At 58.9% G+C, this 22,651-nt stretch overlaps 1 protein-coding gene across 1 annotated transcript; it reads right to left on the minus strand.

The window, feature by feature from the left end:
* Window positions 1–1,274: 1,274 nt before the first annotated feature.
* SLC6A17 (solute carrier family 6 member 17) lies at window positions 1,275–21,225 on the minus strand. The gene is made up of 12 exons (XM_050327115.1): window positions 20,801–21,225; window positions 13,136–13,551; window positions 10,791–10,948; window positions 10,507–10,633; window positions 9,738–9,919; window positions 9,131–9,241; window positions 8,060–8,301; window positions 7,564–7,756; window positions 7,036–7,228; window positions 6,674–6,833; window positions 5,982–6,144; window positions 1,275–5,660 (listed from the first exon to the last, which is right to left on the minus strand). The coding sequence occupies exons 2-12, from the start codon at window positions 13,419–13,421 to the stop codon at window positions 5,292–5,294; spliced, it is 2,184 nt and encodes a 727-aa protein (XP_050183072.1). The 5' UTR covers window positions 13,422–13,551; window positions 20,801–21,225; the 3' UTR covers window positions 1,275–5,291.
* Window positions 21,226–22,651: the final 1,426 nt, after the last annotated feature.

Consider the following 22,651-nt stretch of genomic DNA (forward strand, 5'->3'; position numbering starts at 1 on the left):
CTCCGGCTGGAGCCGAGGCAGGGAAAACAACGGGAGCGCGACTGGCTCCAGGGGGAAAATCTGGCTCCATCCACCGCATCGCTGATGCAATTTTGCTCCATAAAAGCAATTTGGGAGTGGGAGGAGGCTGGGCTGGAGCGGAGACGCCAGTGGAGATCGTCTTGCCTTTGGAGCGGTGCGGGAGCTGTGCTGTGTCTCGGTTTGCCCGTCTTTGAGCGTCGGGATAACTGTCCTTTCCCTTCCCGAGGTGCTCGGGGAATCACGGCAGGATGTTGCCGAGGCAGCTCCACCGTGTGTCCGTGCCCTGGTGCAGAGCTGGTTTGAGATGGGACACCCAAAACCCACCCTCTGAATCCCACAGCATCAACCCTCACCTCTCCCCAGGCTCTGAAATCTCCCTCCCTCCCTGGCACAGGAAATTCAGTTAATTGGGGTTTTTTAATTTTTTTTTTCAAAGTAGGTATTTGCCTTAAATTCGACATTTGGACCCATTTCTGTGTTGTTTTTCTACCCCCACCTCCCAGGTTTGTTTCCCTTCAGCTTTTTTCGGGGAGCTCTGGGATTCCAGACCCTCTGGGGGCACAGGCAGGGCCGAGTCTGGCCAGCTCAGCACAGCAGTGACCCCCACACGTGGGTCCTCCCTCCGTGGCTCCCTCTCTGAGGATGAGGATGAGGAGCAGGTTGGGATCTCCATCCCTGCTGCCCCAGAACGGGGCTGTGCAGGATCATAGTGTCCCATTGTCCTGATCATCACTCCTGGGGGGTGTTTTCCCCCAGAGCTGAGGTCTGGACACCCTCTGGGCACAGATACCCCCTGTGCCACCCCCTGTCCCTTCCCTGGGCAGTGCTGCTCCAGTTGATGGCCGTGGCAGTGCCCTGATGGCACTCCCAGAGCCCAGGGACCCATCCTGAATTCTCCCCCCACCCCTTCCTCACGTTCCCTGGGGCTGGGTCAGCCCTGGAGGAGCCAAACGAGCCACCAGAGAGGGGAGGGAAGGGAAAGGGCCACCCCTCTCCCCACCAGACCTGCTGCCGAGCTCATTCCCAGCAGCTGAAGGCATCTGGGAGGGCTGGAAACATCCAGGGAGAGTCTCCAGACCCCCAGGATCCCCTCCAGGATGGGACAGGACAGGGAAGGACAGACCCCAATGCCTGTGGATGCCAACGATGCCCTTCCCTTTATCTCTCTGCCATCCCCAACAACTCAGAGAGACCCCCCAAAGCCCACCCTGAGAAAGGAAACAGAGGCAGAGAAGAGACTTGGTGAGAAGAGGTTTGGTAAGAAGAGACTTTTAATCAGACTCTGGATACAGCTCTTACAGGGTTTCTCTCGGCGGCCGAGGGGCCCGAGTGGGAACTACGGGGCTACAGGGGATGTGCCACGATGGGATCTGTGCTTTTACCTGTACAGGAGGGTTCCACCAGCCTTTGTGCTCTCCCCAGGGAAGCAGCTCCTTCCTGGGTGCTCCCGTGGCTGTGCATTGTCCCCTCCCAGCCACCAAAGGCCACTGTCCCAGCCACCAAGGCCACCCAGCTCTGCTTCCACCCCTGCCAGCGAGACCCAGGCTCGGGGAGGGGACCAGGGGCGGGAGAAGGCAGTGGGAGTCGCTCCTGGAGGTGCTGGAGTTTCGTGTGGCCTGTCAGGATCTGGGTGAGGGCTGGGAGGTGAGGCAGGGGCTGTTCTGGGGGAAAATGAAGGGAAGGAGCCGTGGGCCATCCCTCTGACTCCAGCCATCCCCTCTGACCTGCACCGGGATCAAGGTCCAGCCCCTGGAGCAGAGCCCGGTGCTGGGGGATGGAATATCCCAACTGCTAGCCCTACTTTCTGTCTTCTCCAGACCCGCTGAGCCCCTCCCAGCTCCGTGCCCAGGGCTTGGACCCCCTCCCAGTCCCCCCAGCAGCTCCTTGTCCCCAGGCAGCAGGATCAGGGCTGGGAACCGAGCAGGGAGGAGGGGGGACAGTGACATCGGCAGCGTCCTCATCCCACTGCCCGGAGGAGAACTGAAAAAGTGCCTGTGCTCACAACTAGCAGCTATTCCCTATTCCCTGTGCAGAGAGAGAGGAAAAAAAACCAACGTGATTTCGGGGGCTAAAAAGCCACTGGGGGTCGGCCCCACCCACAGCCTGGGACCCCGAGGAGGAGCGTGGAGGGAGAACCTGCCCCGGCGAGCAGGAGAAACCCCCTCCCCACCGCAGCCCCGGCCCTAAGGCAGGCTCGGAGAGTGAGAGAGAACAGCCAGAAGTGAATCCTAAACCCAGGCACACCCACGGACACGCGCACCACACCCCACGCACGGACACACACGCGACGACACGGACCACTTAAACACACACCCCCCCACCCAAACAAACACACACACACTCCCCCCACCCCCAACACCCCGCGTCTAACACCGAATGCCACGACAAAACACAGTATTTCCACAGATAAAAGTAAAGGTGTCGTCCCTCTTCCTCCTCCTCTTTCTCCTCCTCCTCCTCCTCTTCCTCTCTGCGGGATCCGCCCGGGGTAGTTGGACCCTCCCTGGGCTGGGGGCGGGGGGAAAGGGACGCCCACCCCCTCCCCCATATCCACGGACAAGAAATAAAAAGGTTAAAAATACGTCCCTCTCTAGAATGAGAATTGATCTGTACAGCACTGGGAATGAAGATAGATCACGGGCCACTTTGGAGTACGGTTTGTCATTTAACAGCATTTACAGTGACATTTACAGAATAAATATACAATAGAAATAGAGAATCTCTAGGTTATCATTCCATCTCCTCTCTCTGTATATATTTTATATATATATAGTTGTGTATATATATATAATATAGCTCTTTTTTTTTTTTTGTTTGACTTCGCCTCCCGTCGATGCTGCAAGGAGAGGGGAGGGAAGCAAAGCCTCCCTGGCTGGTTTGGGAATTGGGGTGGGGGGTGGGAGACACGGGGGCTGGATCCTTTTTTCCCCCGGGGTTAAAGGAACCCCACACCCTGGGGGTGGATGGGATGAAGCACTTTGGCCGTGGGACGTGTCCTGCTCTGCTGACTCCACGGGAAAGGGGATGCTGGGCAAGGATTTGTTTTGCTGGTCGGGTGGAGATGGGATCCAAACAGAGATGGGAAAGAACATGTTGAGTAACACCAAGAGAAACCCCCCAGGTTTGGGCTTCTCCCTTCCAGGGGTGGTGCAGTGGGGACGTTTCATTGTCCCTCTGCATGGGCAGGGCAAGGAGAAAGACCTTGGAGGGATGGGGAAAGGGGGGAACACTGCTGGAGGAGCTTTGCTGATCCCAACCACACAGATCTGGTGCCTCTCAGAGCCACCACTGAGCTGCCTCAGTTCAGTCCCTGCCTCTGTTTTTATCCCAGGAAAAATGGTTGATGAAGGGTTTGAGTTAATTGGCCAGGAAGAGTGCCTGGGTCACCAGCCAAGCCCACGAAGAGGGGCTACAAATAAAGGATCAGAACCCACAGGAGATGCCACAGTGGGGAACCTCCTGGCCCTGGGAATGCTGAGAGAGGTCAGGGATGTGGGGAACGGAGCAGGAACCTTCTGCCTTCACCTCCCAAACAAAACCAAGGGTGGAAGAAGAGCCATTGACAGGAAAGCAGAGGAGGGAAGGGAGAGAAGGATTCATGGACCAGCACCCCCAAACCTGACCCTCAGACACGACCCAAGCCCAGCAGGACCAAGGATGAGCTGCTCCCCCAGATTTTGGAGGCCACAGCAAAGTGCTGAGAGAGAGGCAGAGCCCAAGCAGGCTGCTGCTTCCCTAGCCCCCACTGGGAAAGGGGGAATGTGCCAGGTTATGGTGGGACCCTCGGCAGAAGTGCTTGATCATGTGTGGCATTCAGGGAATTTGGGAAATGACCCCCAGTCCCGGTGGGAGAGACTCAGGGCTGGGAGATCCCACCCTTTCCCAAGAAACCTGGGTGGAAACAAGCTGAATTCACATCAATCTGACCCCCCAAAAAAAACATGGATGGGCACAGCAGAGGCCCCTGGGCTCTACCAGGGGCTCCCCACCCTCATCAAGAGCCGAGGAGATCTGGGATCTCCCACTCCTGGGACTCCCAACAGCTGCTGCTCCAACGGATGCCTGTGGTTCCCAAAAACTGGTCACCCCATCCAAAAGCTGCTGAGCTCCTGTGGGGGGGCAACAGGACCCCCAAAGGGGGGGGGTATCAAAGGGAACATGAGGAGAAATGAGGAGGCCAGTCCAGAGAGAATCACTGCCCAGCTGCCCTTGGCTGGAGGGGCACAGGGGGTAAATCAGGAGGGGGGTGGATTCCTGAGAGCTAAAGCAGGACTGAGGATGTCCCACAGCCTCTCTGGGCGTCCCTCTGGGCAGCCTGAAGAGGGGAGCAAGAGGAGACGATCACCATGCCAGGGATTTCGGTTCAGCAGAACACCCCACGTGTGAAGAGCAGCTCCAGGAGAGCGTCCCTGTCCCCCAGCCTGACCCCACACAACGCTCACACATCCCAACCACCGTCCCTTCAGCACACAAACTGCCACTCCATCGCACAGCCACGCCACCTCCGTGCCTCCAAACCACCCCCAGCCACCGTTCCCGTGCTGGTGGCAAGAAAGATTCCAAGGATCCACCATCCACAGCCCCAACCACTCCCCCGCCCACCCCGGGTGCTGCTCCCTCTGCCAACCCTGGTCACGATTTTGGGGGGGTTATTTGGGTGTGTCCACAGCTATAAAAACCTACAGGGGAGATACAACAACAACGACGATGGTGACGACAAGAGCACCTCTTTGTGCTATGAACACCGAGGGGTAAATTGTGCTCGTTGGAATAAGGCCATGACTCCTCCCGGATAAAGGACAAAGGACAGGAGGGAAGAGCGCTGGGCGGCAGGAGGGGAGCGGGCTCGGCTTCCCAACCCGCCTCCAGGTCCTTGTTCCAACCATCAGCTGCTTAGAAAAAGAGATTCTTTGCTTCAGATTTGAGAGAGCGGCTCTCGGAAAGGTCGCAGCGCCTCTTGTTCCTCCTCCTCCTCCTCCTCCTCCTCCTCCTCCTCCCGCCCCCGGGGGCGGCCCTGCCTTCCACAGCCGAGGGTTGTCGGAGGAGTCCTGCCCCTCCCTCAATCCCTCCTCCCCGGAGTCACCTCAGGAACGGCTGCTTTGGGCTATGATTTTAAGAAGTTGGGGGGGTTCGGGGGGTGTTTTCTTCTTCGTCTTCCTTAGCAATTTATTTTTTTTCCCGTTGCCCGGCCAAGCCAGGATCCACTCGCCGGTGCCCTCCTCTCCCGGCGCGGAGCGGGGAGAAGGGAGGGGCGGGCAGGGCGGGGGCCGTCACAGTTCGGACTCGGGGGTGCTGGCCAGGAGGTAACCGCTCCCGTATCGTCCGTTGGGAGCGCTGCTCATTTCCATGGGGGAATTGCTGCCGGGCCCCAGGTAGGAGCGGTGGGTGGGCATGGGGGACGGCGTCTCGCTGGGCACTTTGCTCAGGATGAACCGGGTCTCGTCGTTGTCCTCCAGGTTGGAGATGTCCTTCATCATCCGGCCCTTCTTGTAGGTGACGGAGAGGGCGTTGGAGCCGTCGGACACGAGGTGGAACTGCCGGAGGATGAAGACCAGGGGCAGGGGGAGGGACGCCAGGATGATCAGGGAGATGAGGATGGCCATGGCCCAGGTTGGGTAGAACAGGAACTTCTCGGCAGCCTGGAAGGAGCAGATATTAAATGTCAAGGGGCTGTCACGGCAGAGGTGATGCCCACCAGGCACCACGACCTGGGAGTGGGAGACAATTCCTGCGAGGCTCCATCCTGGAGATGGCACAAAGGGGGTTCCAATCGAGGGGAAGGGCACGGTACCACCCACAGACACCAACCCAAATCCACACTCAAACTCCAGTCCGTGCTCAGAGCCAACTGGAGACAGCTGGGCCGGGTGGACAAACCCTGCTGGCTCACTGAGGGTCACCCCCAGGACCTCCTACTCAGCCAGGACCCCTGGGGTGGGCGGGGGGGGTCCTGTGCTCACCTCCTCCCTGATCCAGGCGCTGTATCCCGGCGGGCTGACTCCCAGCTGGATGATGCTGGCGGTCATCAGCACGGCCATGCAGATGGGCGACACGTACTTCCAGGTGTAGTAGTAGAACTGGTAGGGCCGGAATCCCAGCATTTCCGTCAGCTCCTGCATGAACCTGGGGGGAAAGGGGTGGGGGGGAGGTGGAATCCTGTTCTTCTCCCCACCTCTGAGGGACAAACTCCCTCCCAGGAGCCCCTCTTGTGAATTGTGCTCAAGGCAGAACCTGAAGTAGAACCCAGCTGGTCCTGGGGAGCATCTCAGTGTCCCTCAAGCCTGTAGGGCTTGTGGGAAACTCCTAAGGAAAAGGCCTTTTGAGGATTATCCAGAGCCTCCTTCGCTCTGGCCAACAAGAAGCACTGGAGGGGGGGAAAATGAGGTGTCCTTCCAGAAGGACCTGGAAACCTCATTAAAAAAGGTCGTTCTCAGGGGGAAAGGGTACCACAACCACCAGGAGACAACCACAAAAAGGACCTGCTCCTGAGTGGGGCTCGGTTACACCAGGGCAGGGCAGGAGGGTCAAGGTGAACTGAGCTTTTCTCTTGGAGCAAAAAAAAAAATCCATATAGAAAAGAGCTGGAAGGAGGGGTGTGGTTTTTTTTTTTTTAGCCAGGAGTTATTCCTTTGGCTGCACAAAGATTCCTTACTTTTTGGTGCCGTAAATCCAGGCCACGGCGATGTTCTCCAGGATCACCACCACGGTGAGAGGCAGCGTGGCCGAGTAATCATCAAACATGGTGACAAAGTAGTTCCCAGAGCGCTGCACGAAGATCAGCCCCACCAGGAAGGCGAAGATGCAGCAACTGACTGAGGGGGAGCAAACAGGGGGTGCTCAGCAGGGACCCCTGAGGGACACCAAGACCTCCCCAAGGCCCATTTCTCGCAGTAGCAAGGCCCAGTTCACACCCCCACGGTGTCCCCACTCCCCTGGAATGTCTCCTCAGGGCCAGGGGGGACCCTCCCACACACACCCCCCTTCCCCAGGGGGCTGAAGGAGAAAGGGCCTCACCTGTGAACACCTCCTTGCGCACCTTGAAGGTGTCGATGATGGGGGTGGTGATGCCCGACATGGTCCCGATCATGCTGCCCAGGCCCAGGTTGATCAGCATCAGGAAGAACATGACGGACCAGAAGGGCGAGGCCGGGAAATGGGTCATGGCCTCGGTGAAGGCGATGAAGGCCAGGCCAGTCCCTTGCACCGACTGTTGGGGGGACACAGGACAGACAGAAACATGTCAGGGGCACGGACCTCGAGCCCCTGAATGGCTCAGGGCTCCCTCCCTGGACAGGTCCTCAAGGAAAGAATCACTCATCACCCAGTCTGCTGCTGGGTGATGAGCGATCCCTGCAAGGTGCAGGAGGGACAGACCTCCCCCTGACCCCAGGAGGGGCCACAAGGGGAAAAAAACACGAGGGTGTGGATTTCCAAGCCCAGGAGGGTCTCTAAAAGGAGTTTTCCCACATCCACGTGCCCAGGATTGGCACAGGGAGGGGCAGTGGGCGCAGGGGGGAGCTCCTTGGGGGTGCCACCGGGTACCTTGTTGAGCTCATCCTCCAGCAGGCAGGGGTCCAAGCCCAGCTCCTTGAAGTTCCCCTCCTTCACCGTCATGATCACCCTGTACATCTCGCTGTAGTCCTTGGCAGTGAGGTGGGAGAAGTTCACGTGGGGTGGGATGAGGTCGTGGCTCAGCACGTTGGTGTTCAGGTAGCCCAGGATCTTCTCGGCGTTCCTGAGGGACAGCAGAACCTCTCAGGTGGTGGGAGATGGGTCGGATTTACCTGCGATTTGTGGACTAGGAGCCCGTCTTGGGGGTGGATTTTAGGCTGGAAGAGCTGAATGCCCAATTCTCTTAGCGGGACATCCCTAGAAACACAAGTCCTGGCCGTCAGGAACTCGTGTCCACCAAAACCCAGGATCACCCAACACCAGAGCGCTTCCTCTGCCACCTCCAGACCCACCACAACCAGCAGCAACAGCAGTGGCATCAAAGACCCCCCCAATCCCCCAAAAAGACCCCAAAAACAGCTCTTACTCCACCACGCATTTCTCGTTCATGATGTTGGCTTTGAAGCCCAGCACAGCAAACACCACCAGGGTGGCCAGCACGGAGGTGAAGAAGTTGATGAAGGACACGAGCGTGGCGTCGAAGTGGCAGTTGTTGTCCTGCTTGTTGTAGCTGGAGAAGGCGATGACCCCCCCAAAGCCCAGGCCCAGGGCGAAGAAAACCTGCGTGGCCGCCTCTCGCCACACCTGGGGGTCCAGCATCTTGTCCAGCTTGGGAGGAGGACAGGAGAAGGAGTTCAGTGGTCTGGAGACCCCACAGCTCGCCCCAGTGCAGCCAGAGCTCCATTAAAAAGGCTGCTGGGCCTCCAGACTGGGTTGGGTTCGGAGTTTTGGTGGGGGGAGGTGGAATGGGATGATCCTCAAGGTCCTTTCCAGCCCCAGGGAGCCACAATCCACCCAGGCATGCGTGTCCTGGCCACCTCCTCCTCCTTCCAGAGCACATGGAGCACTGGAAATCCAACATCCTGCTTGGGTGGGAAGGAGGGGGAGTTGTTTTTAACTCCCAATCCCCCCCTAAAACCACATCCCCCCTCTCCCGGGAGCCAGAGCCTGGAGGCCTCCCAGCATCATTCATCAAGAGCCCATAATTAATATCTTCCAACAGCCTCATCGGCCGAGCTGATTCATCTACATCACTGCTTAATTAATTAATTAGCTGCTTAATTAATAGGCACATACCACCAGCAGAGGTTTTGCTGCCAGATGGAGTCGTTCCATGAGGTCTTTATGTTTATATTCAGCCTCGGGCCCCCCTCCCCACTCCCCACCCTGGTGTCCAGGCAGCTGAGGGGGACAGGGTGATGCTGAGGGGGGACTGAGTTTGTGAGGCTCCTGGCTGTCCTGGCCACACCCTAAATTTTGGGTGCTGATGACCTATCAGGATTCCCCGAGGTAGTTTGGGGTCGGCGCTCTCATTTTTAGGGTGGGGAGGAAAATAAGGGAAATATGAGGAAACAATAAGAGGAATAAGAAAAATAAAGAGGAAAATGGGGGGTGACCAGCCAGGAGGAGAATCTATTTAGGGTCTGGGGGCTCTCACCTTGGGTGTGAACATGTGCATGATCCCATCCACTGCCCCACGCAGGAGGAGTCCCCGCACCAGGAAGCAAACCAGGACCAGGTAGGGGAAGAGGGAGCTGAAGTACATCACCTGCAGCAAGAGGGATGCAACAAGGCCACAGCCTCATTTCCCACCCAGCCATCCACATCCAACCCACCCACAGCACACAGGGGACAAGGGGAGGGGTTCCCACCCCGGGGGGAGCTTCGTTCCTCAGGGCCCCTCGGAGCGGGATGTTCCCAGTGCTGAAGCTCGGCTGGATTTGCTGCCCTGGCCGATCCCTGGCTGCAGGTTGGACTAAACATCTTCCTCAAGCTCTCCTTTGATCTTATCCTGCAACCACCACCACCCCCACCAGAGATGGCCCCAGCTGTGGAGCGGGTGGGAGCACCCCAAGGGACACAGCACCCCTCCCAGAGCAGGAGGAAGGGTTTCCATCCTTCCCTGGCCACCTCCCGCTCCCAGAGCACCTGAAGAGCTTGAAACCCAACATCAGAGGGGACATTTGACATCCCAGACCGAGGCAGGAGGTTCCTGCCCTGGGGACAGAGCCCAGCTGGGCTCAGGGGGGGCCACCAACACCCACCTTCCCCGAGGACTGGATGCCTTTGATCATGGCCAAGCCAACAAGGCTCCAGGCCACCAACAGACACAGGGTCATCTTCCAGTTGAGCCCCCCGCTCTCCGAGATGGAGTTGGAGATGTCCAGGGTCTCCCGGTACCAGAAGTAGGTGGTGGCCGAGCTCCTCTCGCATTCTGTCTCCACAACTGCAACACAGCAGGGGCAGGAGGCGTGAGGGGGGCTGGGGGACAGCCACCCACTGCCTCTTGGGGTTAGTCTAGTGTGGAAAACCCAGTGGAGCAGGCCAGGGAAGGGAGGCACCTCTGGAAACGGAGAGGCAGGGATTGGTGGGGGTTTGTTTTCAGCAGGAAAAAAGAGAGACAGAACATAAAGCCCTTACCAGGGGAAGATGAGGTGTTAAATACAGGGAGAGAGGTTTTTATTTGCTATAAACCCCCTCGGAGTGTCCCGAGGAGGTGCTCAGGTGTCTCGGTCAGAACAGCCAGGTCCCGGCTCAGATCCTGGCCTCATGTACTGAGGGAGCCTGAAAACCCACACTCTGCATTCCCAAACTGTCACCAAATCCCACCAAGTGGGGACAGACAGCGTGGGAGACCCTCACCCAACCCACGTGAGAGCTCAGGGTGAGCAGAGAGGACTCGGTGTCCCAGGACACGCCTCAACCTGTGACAGCTGCAGGTGTTGGGGGTCCCCAGTGCCCCTCAGCCCCCCCTTCCCTGGGAGCTGCTCCCTCCCAGCTGAGCCCCCCCCCGGCCCCAGGGCTGTTCCCTACCGGCCACCGAGCCGTTCTTCACGAGGGGGCACTCGCTCCAGGGAAGGGGGTACTGGAAGGACTTGAAGAAGTAGAAGATGCTCCAGCCGATGATGACGTTGTAATAGAGACCGACAAAAAAGCACACCTGGGCGGGGAGAGGAAGGAGGGAGGGCGCGGCCTCGAATCACAGGGCGGTGTCACTGCCCCCACCCGCCCGCTGGGCACAAACCCCTCGGGGGTTGGTTCCACCCACCCCACACAGCCCGGGGTGGGGTCTGGGGGCTCCCCCCGGCCGTGCTCACCAGGCAGCTGGCGTAGCCGATGCCCCCCAGGCGGGGGCAGATGTAATTCCAGACTCCGATGCTGCCCCGGCGGATCCGCTGCCCCACCGCCAGCTCCAGGAAGAACAGCGGGAGCCCGATGATGACGAGCAGGACCAGGTATGGGACCAAGTAGGCACCTGGGAGGGGAGGGAAAGGTGGTCGTGGACCCCTCTCTGTGTTCCCAAGGACGTGGGACAGGGGTGGGCAGGCAGGGACGGGCTCTGCCTCCATCAGTTCCTTTGCGAACGAGCTCGAGTTGCACCGGGGAAGGTTTAGATCGAATATCAGGGAAAATTTCTCCATGGAAAGGGTGGTCAGGCCCTGGCACAGCTGGCCAGGGCAGAGGTGGAGTCACCATCTCTGGAGGGGTTTAAAAGATGTGTGGATGTGACACTTGGGGACCTGGGTTAGTAGCGAACCAGTGAACCCAGTTAGTGCTGGCTTTGGACTGGTGGTCTTGGAGGGCTTTTCCAACCTAAAAGATTCCGTGATTCCATGATCCGGGAATGCAGATCAGAGCCTGGCCAGCAGAGGAGCTGCGGAGAGGAGCAAACACGCGTGTGGGGAAGGAAAGGGTGCAACACCCCCCGCCAGTGTGGGGACACACGAGATTGACCCCAGTGCGCCCACAAAGACCCCCTGCACCCACAGACACAGCACCCCACGTGCGAGGACACACCTCCAGGAGCCAACCCACGGGGACACAGCCGCGTGCCCGGCCATCTCGGGGACACAGGGAGGCAGGAACCCCTCTGTTCCCCCGGGTCCCGCCCCTGCTCATCTGTCCGAGCCCCAACACACCCCAAAGAGCAGCATCCACCGCCCCACGTGCCAGCCGGGGCAGAGCAGAACCCTCTGGCAAAGGGGCAGGCACAGCTCGGATTGAAGGAGTCGGTCAATCAATCTCTATCTGATTGTTGAGGCTGGAGAGAAATCGGGGGCTCCCGAAGCACGGCCGAGTGGCCCTAAAGGATGCGATGACTCAACGCTGCAGCCGATGGGCGACTCCAGCCTCCTGCCGGGAGCCGGGATCGGCACGCGGAGCCGTCCCAAGGCAGAGAAAATTCCCGGCTGGATTGGCAGCCCGGGGACAGCCACCACCCCGCGGCCGGGACCTGGAGCAGCCGGTGCTGCTCTGGAGAAGGGGCTCTGCCAATCCAGAGCCTGGGATGGTGTGTTAGGAATGCAAGTGGGTGGTTGGGAGGGGAGAGGGAGAGGCAGGGAGAGGAACTGGAGCTGGGGTGATTCGGGAAGGACCATGAGCATCCCATCTCTTCCATGCCCTCCCCGGCATCCCGGCCTGAGACAGACGGACACATTCACGTGGGAAATGTGTCCGGTGCTGGAGATTTCCTCGCTGTGATGTCTGGGACGCTGGGCACCAGCTCAAGCCCGTGCATCGCCACGCTCAGCAGCGACGGGGCCAGCCGGTGCCAGCTCCTGGCACACCGAGTCCTGGGAATTTGGCTGCGGCCCATCCTGCTCCCAGCACAGCCGTCCTCCCCCGCGGACACCTGCTCAGGGAGCGGCAGAGAAGCAGCAGCAGCCGCCGCCGCTCCCCGGGGCTGCTCAGCACGGCCAGGAATGCTCTGTCCCTCCCTCCTTCCCGACCTGGCTGGCACCAGGATACAGCCCGGCGGGAATTCCAGCCGGGAAATCAGCACCTGTCCCACGGGACGGACAGATGAGGCCACTTGGGCTAAAGAAAAACCTCAGCAAAGCTCGGGAATTGCTGCTCAAGCAATTCCCAGCTCTGTGCCTCAGTTTCCCCGTCTGTAAAACAGAGGGGAGGGGAGGGGAGGGGAGGAGGGGAGGGGAGGGGAGGGGAGGGGAGGGGAGGGGAGGGGAGGGGAGGGAGGGAAGGGAAGGAAGGGAAGGAAGGGAAGGGAAGGGAAGGGAAGGGAAGGGAAGGGAAGGGAAGGGAAGGGAAGGGAAGGGAAGGGAAGGGAAGGGAAGGAAGGGAAGGGAAGGGAAGGGAAGGAAGGGAAGGGAAGGAAGGGAAGGAAGGGAAGGGAAGGGAAGGGAAGGGAAGGGAAGGGAAGGAAGGGAAGGGAAGGAAGGGAAGGGAAGGGAAGGGAAGGGAAGGGAAGGGAATTGCTGTGTGCACATTTGGCAGGATGACTCATGCTGATGATGACTGGAGATGTTTGAATTATTGAGGGCACTGCAGGTTTTCCAGCTGAGGGGCCGGGGGCACAAGGGATGCAGCGCTGGGAACAGGGAATGCTCAGGGGCAGAGGGGAGCACTGGGCTGGTCCTGGCTCCCCTCAGCAGTGCTGGGAAGGGGCTGGGTTTGGGTTGGGGATGAGTTCCAGCGCTCTCACCTCCTCCATTCTTCTGGCACAGGTAGGGGAAGCGCCAGACGTTGCCCAGCCCCACAGAGTAGCCGATCTGGGCGAGGATGTACTGCAGCTTGCTGTTCCAGGCCGGCCTCTCCGCATCCAGGTCCTCCTCCCCTTCCTTCTGCTTGTCCCAGCCCTCCCCTCCCGTCACGTTGAGGACGCTGCGTTTGTAGTCCACGGGCTCCTGGTGGGCCAGCAGGTCGGCCACCGACTCGGTGACATGCTCGCTGCTGTGCTCCCGCTGCGTCACCTTGCTGTTCTTGGGCATGAGGGCGGCTCTGGGGGGCCCCCGGGGGGGAAGGGGTGGGATGAGGTGAGGGAAGGAGGTGAAGGTCCCACGGGGAGCAGCGCCGGTGTGAGCTTCAGCTCAGGCCTCACCTCCTCGGCATCGGCGGGACCTGCGTGGGGAAGGGGTCGAAAAAAGGGTGGGGGTGGGTTTGGTTTGTCCTCTGACGGGACCAGCAGCGCTGGGGGAGAAGGGTTTCCATCATCCCCTGCCTTGGGGCCTTCATCTGAGGCAGGAGGGTCCCTTTCTCCAGTGCAGAATCCCAGGATGGTTTGGGTTGGAAGGGACCTTAAAGATCCATTTCCACTCCCTGACATGGGCAGGGACACCTTCCCCCAGCCCAGGTTGCTCCAAGCCCCGTCCAACCTGGCCTTGGACACTTCCAGGGATCCAGGGGCAGCCACAGCTTCTCTCATTCATGGAGAAGGACCTCCTGTGACCCACAGCAGGGAATTTCCCTGGGCTCCAAAGGACAGGGACAGGTGATGGAGCCACTCAAATCACTGTGACACCTCTCACCCCTCTAACACCCCCAGGCAGCAGCTGAACCCCACAAAGTCCGACCCCAAATCCAGCTCTGGCCATGGTCCAGCCCTCCCTGCCCTGCTTCCTCCCCTCCTGGCCGTTGGTAGAGCCCTGGAGAAGTTCCAGGGCAACTTGGGAGCTTTCAGGGGGCAGTGACAAACACCCAGGATATCTCCCCATCCCGGGACATTATCAGGAGTGACATCAAAGCCTCAGAGCCTGATGTTAAATCTTGCCAGGCAGCTTTGCAGCAGATAACAGCAGCCAAGGCAAAGCCAGCAATCCCAGCCCCTCCAGCTTCCAGCCTGGGCCAAGAGGAGCCCTCCAGGTCTTCCCCCCAACTTGGATATCTTGGGGACACCGTGGGAATCTGCTCTGCTGCTCTGGGGATCCCCAGCCTGTGAAATCACCACTTCCCTCCTGTCCTTACTGGGAGAACTGGGGTTGGGCTGGCAGCTCCCAAACCCAGCTGGGATTTGTGGTGCTTCTCCAGGAGGGGAGAAAACACAGGAAACCCCACGACAAACCCCTCAATGTTGCAAAAATGGCTCTCTCTCTCTCTCCTGAAGAGCCAGGCTCCCTGCTTCCCCCATCCTCTCCATCCCTGTTTCCTGGGGGGACACAGGGCTGGTTGCTGGGTCCTGGCAGAGCTCTGGGTGCCACACCCAGGGAATGACCCACCCCTCCCAGCCAGGGGGCTTTCTCAGTCAGCTCAAAGTTCATCCAAGCCCGAGTGGCCTCTCACAGGTGATGTGTCCCAAACACAGCCTTGGGGAAAACCAACCCCTGTCTGGAGGATGGATAATGCAAGGTGGGCCTCCCGCTGTCCCTTCCACCTCCAGGATTTTCCAGAGCCTTTCCCAGCCCTTCTTGCCTTCGGGCAAACATTTTGGAGCCAATCCAGCCCCCAATCCCAACCCTTTTCACGGCAGCAGATTCAGCCCGGGCAGCAGCACAGCCCGTTCCCCACCAGGGCTCTGATGTCCCCACACGGAGCAAAGCAGCAGCAGCAGCAGCAGGAAAACCTCACCCTCCCTCGCCTTCACCTCGGTGGTTTTTTTTTTCACCCCTGAAGAAAGTTCGCCCTTTGCCAGGCCTTGTTCTTATTACAAAAAAAAAAAAAAAAAAGAAAAAGAAAAAAAAAAATCTATTTTGGGCTGTCGGCTGCATCCGTTGCCAGGCAACCGTCTGGGCTCCACATCTTTCCTGGATCCGGCTCCTCCGGAGGAGCCGTTTAAATCATCCTTTCAAGCCTGGGCCGGCGATGTTTAATTTCCTAACGAGTGCTCATTCACAGAAACCGCTCGCGGCTCCATCGTGGCAATTTACGGGCACGCGGCTGCCCCGGGGGCTGGAGCGTCTCGGCCGGGGAGGGGTCAGGAAATCGCTGGGATTTCCATCGGGCTGCGCTTGGATTTGGGCAGAGCCGGGTGAACCCCCCACGGGCTTTTTGCTGCTCCTTTTCTGCTCGGCAGCTGCTTCGGCTCCTCCGACTCGGAGCATCGGGAGGACTCGACCTCGGGGATGATGATCCTTTGCATCAGGGACAGAGCCAAGGAGGGGCTGGCTGAGCCCCGGAGCAGCGTTTGCCACGGTCGGGGAATTCCAGAGGCTCTCCGAGGACAGCTCAGCCCCTTGGAGATGCCCAGCCCTGGGTGCTGAGCCAGGCCAGCGCTGTGGGGCTCAGGACAGACCCCACAACATCCCCCAACATCCCACCCTGGATCTCAGCCTCGGTTTAGGTGCCCCCGAGTTATCCTGAGGGGCTGAGAGGCAGCAGGTCCTGGAGGAGAGAGGTCCTTGCAGCACCTCCAAAGCCCCAGGATGCTCCAGACAGCAACATTCCCAAAGGATTTGGGACATTCCCACAGGGGTGTTCAACGTGGAACCAAGGCTTCTCCAGACACTGGGATGAGGGTGAAGGAGCAAGGGGATGAGTCTTCCTCCCCACGGGAGAGGCACCCAAACTAAACTAGAGGGGGGAAAGTGTGGCCAAGATCCAAACTCTGATCCTGGAATGGCTCTGGCACAGCTGTCCCCACGGCTTTCTTGGGAACATCCCAGTGGCTCAGCCCCAGCCTGGGAATGAAGGTGTTGCCAAGGCCTGAAGGAGAAAAAAATCCTTCCCAACAGCGATGCCATGAGCTCACCCAGCCTTTACCATCCACATCCCTGCTGGAACTGTGGGATGATCCCAGCATGGAGCCACCAACCCACCAGGCACAGGGACACTTATCCAAGGTGTCTTCCTATTCCTTCCCCCAGCATTTCCCAGCAGCCTCGAGGTCTCCAACCCTCAAACTAAAAAAAAAAGCACAGTCCAAACACATCCTGGGGAGGTATTTCCACACATCCCTTTGATTGAAAAGGGGATTCAGTCAAAAATCCATCCGCCAAAAATAACAACCACCCCGTGAGAAAGACGAGGCAGATCAGCTGACAACCAGGAGCTTTCCAGGCTGGAGAGAGATAGAAAACCCTTGTCACTGACAGATGGAGATTCAGCTTGTTTACTTAGCCCTCGTGACCTTAATTTTCTTAAATGTGCTTTTTTTTTTACTCTCTCTCTGTGGAAGGAGGACGAGGGTCTTTCAGAGCAGTCACCTCACCGGTTGCCTTTGCACCCACAGCTTTTGCCCAGGTAAAACCAGCGCTGCTGCCACCCAGCTGGAGAGGGAATGTGGATTTTCCTGCAGCAGGAGCAGGGAAAGGACCGGTTTGTGCTGGGGTTGGTTCTGGTGTCTCTGGTTGCAGCCAGCACATCCCACAGGAGTCACAAGGGGAGACGTTGGGACTCCCCCTGGGGATAACTCCCCTCCTCCTGCTCCATGTCCCACTTTCCTGCTCCCAGTGGGTTCCTTCGTGTCCAAACCCTGGCAAAGCAGCCATTCCTTAAGCCACGATCCAGGAACTCAGCCTGGGGCTCCGGTTTGTGCACAGTGACACCCTCCCATCCCTGTCCCCTGTCTGGTGACACCCTCCCATCCATATCCCCCTATCCAGGTATCACTCCCCATCCCTGTCCAGGTGACACCCTCCCATCCCTGTCCTCCCATCCAGGTCACCCTATCCAGGTGACTCTCCCCATCCATATCCCCTTATCCAGGTGACACTCCCCATCCCTGTCCCCTGTCCAGGTGGGTCCACAAGCACCACATCCCTTGGGATTGAGCACAGGAGCCCCCCCTGCAGCAGATCCCAAGGCACGTGGTTTTCCAGCGGGTTTAATCCCTGCCCAGAGGCTCCCACTGACCCCAGAAACACCCACAGGGGAGAAAAGCTGCTGTTTGGGATGAGTGAAGCCCCCCAGGAGCCGAGGGCACCCCGTCCCTGCAGGGGCACCCCGAGGGGCTCGGGGGGAGGGATGTTGGGAGCCGCCAGGTCCTGCCTCAGCTCCCCGGGGCTGGGGAGCCATAAACGGGCTGGAACAGAGTCAGCAAAGCTTTCAGCTGGGCCTGGGAGCGCAGAGACAGGCAGAGAGCACGGGGGAGTCACGGCAGCCACCAACAGCCAGCACAATCTGGGTCCAAAGGATGGGATGGAGGGAGATTTCTCCTCCCCCCGTGCCCAAATTTGACATTCACTCCCCCTGTTTGGGTCTGTAAGAGGAAACTGAGGCAGGCAAAACCCACAGGGTGGGGTTGGGTGAGTTCAAAATGAAGATTTAAACCCTTGGAGGAGGGGGGCTCCCTGGTGGTCCCTCCCTGTCCCAGTATCTCCCCCTTCTTCAGCTGCTGTGGAGCTTCCACTCAAACCCCCCACAGCTCCTAAAGGAGAGGGGGAAGACTCTCCTGCTGAAGCTCCTGGTGAAGGATCCATCTCACCAGGCCCAGGAAGGTCCTGCCCACCCCATCAAGGTCACGGAGCAGGGAAGGGGGGGGGGGAGGGGCAGAGGCACAGAGGGATTTCGGGAGGTGGGAATCCTCCCTCGGGATGGGAGATCTGAGCGTCAATTTGCAGCTCCCGCACACCCAGAGCCCGGGGAAATGCTGCCCCTGGGGCCAGGCTGTTCTGTGCAGATGGGGAGACTGGAGCTGGGAGGAGAAGGGACAGATCCAAGGTCACTCAGGAAGCAGGGAGGCCGGGAAAGAGAGGAGAGGGAAGGAACAATCGTCCCTCCCGTTGTCCCTCGGTCCTGCCCGGCCAAGGGCGAGGGGAAGGAGCCCAGGGTGCACATCCTACGAGCCCAAATCATGGGGAAAAACACCTTTTCCAGGCTCTACCTGCTGCTTTCCAGGGTCAGGAGAGGCTCTGCAGTGGGAGAGGGATGGCCCTGGCAGAGTCAGTCCTTTGGGAAGGATCCCGATCTTCCACAAGAAACCAATGGCAGGACCCCCCGAGCAGCATCCAAGCTCCACTTCCAAGCCCCAAGAGGAGATTTTTACCCAAGGCAGAAGCGCTGCAGCTCTGACCCCGAACCCCAGGACCTTTCTGGAACCCCTGTCCCACAAAAATTCCCTTCCACCAGGGAGTGGGAGCAGCCAGAGCTGCTCCAAAGACATCTCCATCTCAAACCTATTTCCTGCTGGGGTTTGCTCCTCCCTGCTCGGCCTCTGGCTCCACGGGGAAGGATTTTGCCATCTGGGCTCATTAGGGCTGTTCCCATTCTCCCCTTTTGTTAACGAACCCTTCCAATTAGCGCCTGGCTAATTAGAGGGCTCAGGGGTGACTCAGTGCCACCGGGTGCCTTCGCTCCTCACCCCCCCCACGCCTGGGGAGGCACAAACTTGGGGTGGGGTGAGTGTGAGAGCACAGGAGAAGCTTTACTGGGAGCCAAACTCCCGTCCTGGAGCACCCCGTGACCCAGAGCTGGCATTTCCCCCCCAAAAGGGGCTTGAAGGGTTCCGTGTCCTTCCCGTGCAAACAAACCCCCCGTCCCGCTTTCTCTCCGTGCCACTGGAGCTGGGATGAGTCAGAGCTGCCCCCGCTTCTGTCTTACACCCACCCCGCTGGCTCCTGCCAGAGAAGCGCCCCGAGGTTATAAATAACCCCCCGGTTCCTCTGGAGGGAAGCAGAGGTGGCTCCTCCAGCCCCTGCTCCACCCAAAGGGTGCCTTTCCCCGTGCCAGGTGAGTTCCCTTCCCACTCCGGATATTGAGTGCCCTTCCCATTCCAGAACTGGGCGTCCTTCCCACTTGGTGGGTGCCCTTTTCCATCCCGGGTGGGTGCCGGTCCCACCCCGGGGTTTTCACGCCTTGCAGCCGCTCTTTCCTCCGGCGGCTGCCAAGAAACCTCCGGAAAAGATGGTTTTGCCGCCGGGTCGTGAGACGGACCCCGGAGGAGGACAAAGCCTTGGCACTCGGGTTTGTCACGAAGCGCCCGGAGCCCGTTGATTCATCGGATCTAGGCTCCTTCCCTGCCTCGTTGGGTACCATGAAAACACCCATCAGCTGCAATAACGTGACACCGGAGCGAAGCGACATCATATGATCATCCTCCCCCTACCCCCCAGGGCCCGGTTTGATTCACCAGATGATCTTTTTCCACTCACATTTTTCGGTCACGGCTCGTAACTCACCCGCTCCAGCCCGGGGATTGGTGGCTGAACCCCCAAAGCAGACGAGATTCACCCCAAAAAGCCTCAAAGGGGCAGCACGCGGGTCCCGCTCGCCCCCCCCTCGTCGTAATTCCCGGTGCTGCCGCTCCGTTTGTAAACAAACAATTCCAAACAGCAGCCCGGGATGGGGCAAAAGCAGAGCCTCTCCTCCCAGGGGGGGCTGGTTTTGCCTGGATTTGCAGGTCAGCAGCTGGTTTAGGGTCGGTTTGATCCTCGTGACTCCCCATTCCCTACTCTGTGGGACGCTGAAGTGGCAGCGTCCACCTGGTTTAAACCAAACCCTTTAATTCCTACTGATTTTGGAGGAGCCACCTCCAGTTTATCCCAGCAGACAGCCCAGACCCACATTTTGCTTCCCTCGGAGCAGCTGAGCTGCAGGCAAAGCCCAGCCAGGTTCCTTGACCTAGTCCTGACACCTCTGGAGAAATATCCGCCAGAAACTCTCCGCCCTGCCGAGAATAGCTCCGGGTTTTTTTCCTACCCGGACCAGAAATAGTTGCATCAGCTCCTGATGGACTCAAACCTCAGGTGCCTCAGACACAAGGCATGATCTGGGAAGAAGGATTTCACCTTCTGGGTCCTCTATAAAGAGCTGGGAGCAGATATCCCCACGGGTCTAAGCCCCATCTCCCCTGCATGGAGGAAATTTGGACCTGGCCTAGCCCAAAAAAAACCACCTTTGGGTGCATCCCCACACCCAGTGCTGGGGATTTCACAAAACCAGGAGCCCAAGCCCCATTTTTCTGCCTCCAACCCGACCGTCCACACTCAGGGAGCAGCATAAAAATAAATAAAAAATAAAAGGAGGGGCAATTAACACCACACACACACAAACACTTCAGGGGGCCAGGACCGGAATATTCATGGCAGCCAAACGCTTTCTCCTCTCCCAATGTTATCCTCAAGGTCAACCTGGAGGCTGCATTTCCACCCATCCTCAGAAGGGGATGAGCCCCCAACCAACAAGAGCCAGGCAGGCACCCAGTGCCACCCCCAAAGTGACCCCCCAGGCCCCCGGGGTGGTTTAAGCCATTTACCGGTTCTCAGTGTCCCCCCCACCAGCCCTGGATGCCACCACCCTTAGGGCCACGCCTGATGCCTCCAGGCTTAGGTGAACCCTCCATTAACCCCCCCTCCCCTCCGGACTCCTCCCTGAGCATCTTCCCCTCCAAAAAAACCCTGCTGGGGAGGGGGCACCCAGAGCCGGGAGCGCCCGGAGAGGTGGGGGGAGACCCCCGGGAGCGGAACCCGAGCTGGGGGAGCGGGGGGAGCATCCTTACCTTGGCGCTGCGGGGAGGAGGAAAGCGACCCGATGCCGGGAAAAACCGGCCCGATCCCGAAGGAAACGGCGCAAATTCCCGGTGGAAATCACCCAGTTTCCCCCCGCTCCGGTGCGGGGGGGGCGAGACCCGTCCGAGGCTGCCGGTGCTGCGGGAAACCGGGAAAACGGGAGCGGCAGTGACCGGGAAAAGGGGAGCAGCGACCGGCCACGGCTCCGCAGGGCGCGGCGGGGAAGCTCCGAGGTACCGGTGACTCCGCTCCGTGTGTGTGTGTGTGTTTGCGTGTCCCCTGGCCCCGCCACCGCCCGGTGGATGCGCGATGTGCTCGCCCGGCCCCGCTCCCCTTCGCCCGGGGAAGGGAGGGAGGTAACTCCGCTCCCGAGAAATGAATAAATAAAGGGAAAGCAATTAGAGGCGGGGTGGGGGGTGGGGGAGGTAGCGGGGAAAAGGAAAAATTTAAAAAAAAAAAAAATACTCAATGGGAAGGGACACGCAGCCCTGACGCAGGCTTGAGTCACAGGGCTGCGCGTCAAAGCTGGGGTGCCGGGCCACAACTCCCCCCTCCTCCTCCCCAGCTCCGAGGGAGGTTCTTGCGTTAGAAAAAAAAACCAGGCGAGTCCCGGCACGAGGGGTGGGCTCGGCTTGGCTGCGGGAGAAAGTAAAACCCACCGAAATGGCCCAAAAGAGCGGCCCCAGGGAAGCCCCCCGGGGGAAGGGGAGTGTCTGGGGGGAGGGGTCACCACTTTCCTCTGTTGTCCTGGAATGGTTTGGTTTGGAAGGGACCTTAGAGATCCAGTCCCAGCGCCCTGCCATGGGCAGGGACACCTTCCACTGTCCCAGGTTGCTCCAAGCCCCATCCAACCTGGCCTTGGACACTTGCAGGGATGGGGCAGCCACAGCTTCTCTGGGCAACCTGTGCCAGGGCCTGCCCAACCTCACAGGGAAGGATTTCTTCCCAATATCCCACCTAAATTCCCCCTTTTTCAGTGTGAGGCCATTCCTCCTTGCTCTGCCACTCCAGTTCCTGATGGATAGTCCTTCTCTGGTTTCCTGGTAGGCCCCTTCAGGTCCTGGAAGGTGCTGTGAGGTCTCCACCTTAACGCACCTTTAACCCACCTTTAATGCAGATGATTAAATTTGGGATCCAGCAGATCCCAAATCCAGCCTTTGGGGCCGGATTTCTCACAGCCCCTGAGGCAGCTTTGATGTTTTGGCATGGGGAGCAGAGCCCAACGTCAGAAAACCCTCCAAAACCTCCCCTCAAAAAAAATCCCTCACCGGGTTAATCAGGAAAACCACAGCTGGTTCACTGCAGGGAAAACAGGGAGTAACAATTTGAAAAGTAAGAAGTAAAGCGTTTGTGATAATATAGGTAAGGAATTGTCCTTTTGGTTTGGATCCAAATTGCTGTGAAAAGTGTTTCACTTGGATTGCAAAGGTGCTTCTGTTGTCCTTGCAGAAATGTTTGTAAATTTATTAAAGGAGTTCATTGCTGGCTGGAAATTATTAAAGTCTCCTGGTCCTAAAAACCCGAATTCAGCTCATCCAACCCCCAGCAGTGAAGCCTGGACGTCTCTGGTGCTGGGGATACTGTTACCAATATCCAGAGCCAAAAAACCCTGACAGGAGGGAAAAACCACATTTGCAAGAGACAAACGCCAGAGGATTCAAAGCTCCAGCGCCATTCCAGCCTCTGGATAGCAATGGCAATGTTTCTCCACATTCCTGGCCTTTGGAGCCGTTTCCCTTTCCAGCCTATTAGGCACGGAACGATCAATCCTCGCAGGTATTTGGGAGCTCGGCCAGCGCCGGCAGCGGCGGCTGGAGCGCTCCCTCCTGCCCCCGGGGGAG

The sequence above is a fragment of the Myiozetetes cayanensis genome, unplaced genomic scaffold (genome assembly GCF_022539395.1).
Source record: "Myiozetetes cayanensis isolate MyiCay16 unplaced genomic scaffold, myiCay2020 scf32, whole genome shotgun sequence".
Classification (NCBI taxonomy): Eukaryota; Metazoa; Chordata; class Aves; order Passeriformes; family Tyrannidae; genus Myiozetetes; species Myiozetetes cayanensis.

Bases quoted from the DNA above. Each gene is read 5' to 3' on its own strand.
- SLC6A17 (XM_050327115.1), bottom strand. From the start codon at position 13,421: ATGCCCAAGAACAGCAAGGTGACGCAGCGGGAGCACAGCAGCGAGCAT. The intron at 10,634-10,790 runs GTGAGCACGGCC...CTCCCCGCCCAG, and splicing joins TCGGCTACGCCAGCTGCCTG to GTGTGCTTTTTTGTCGGTCT. The intron at 9,920-10,506 runs GTAGGGAACAGC...GCTGTGTTGCAG, and splicing joins GAAGAACGGCTCGGTGGCCG to TTGTGGAGACAGAATGCGAG.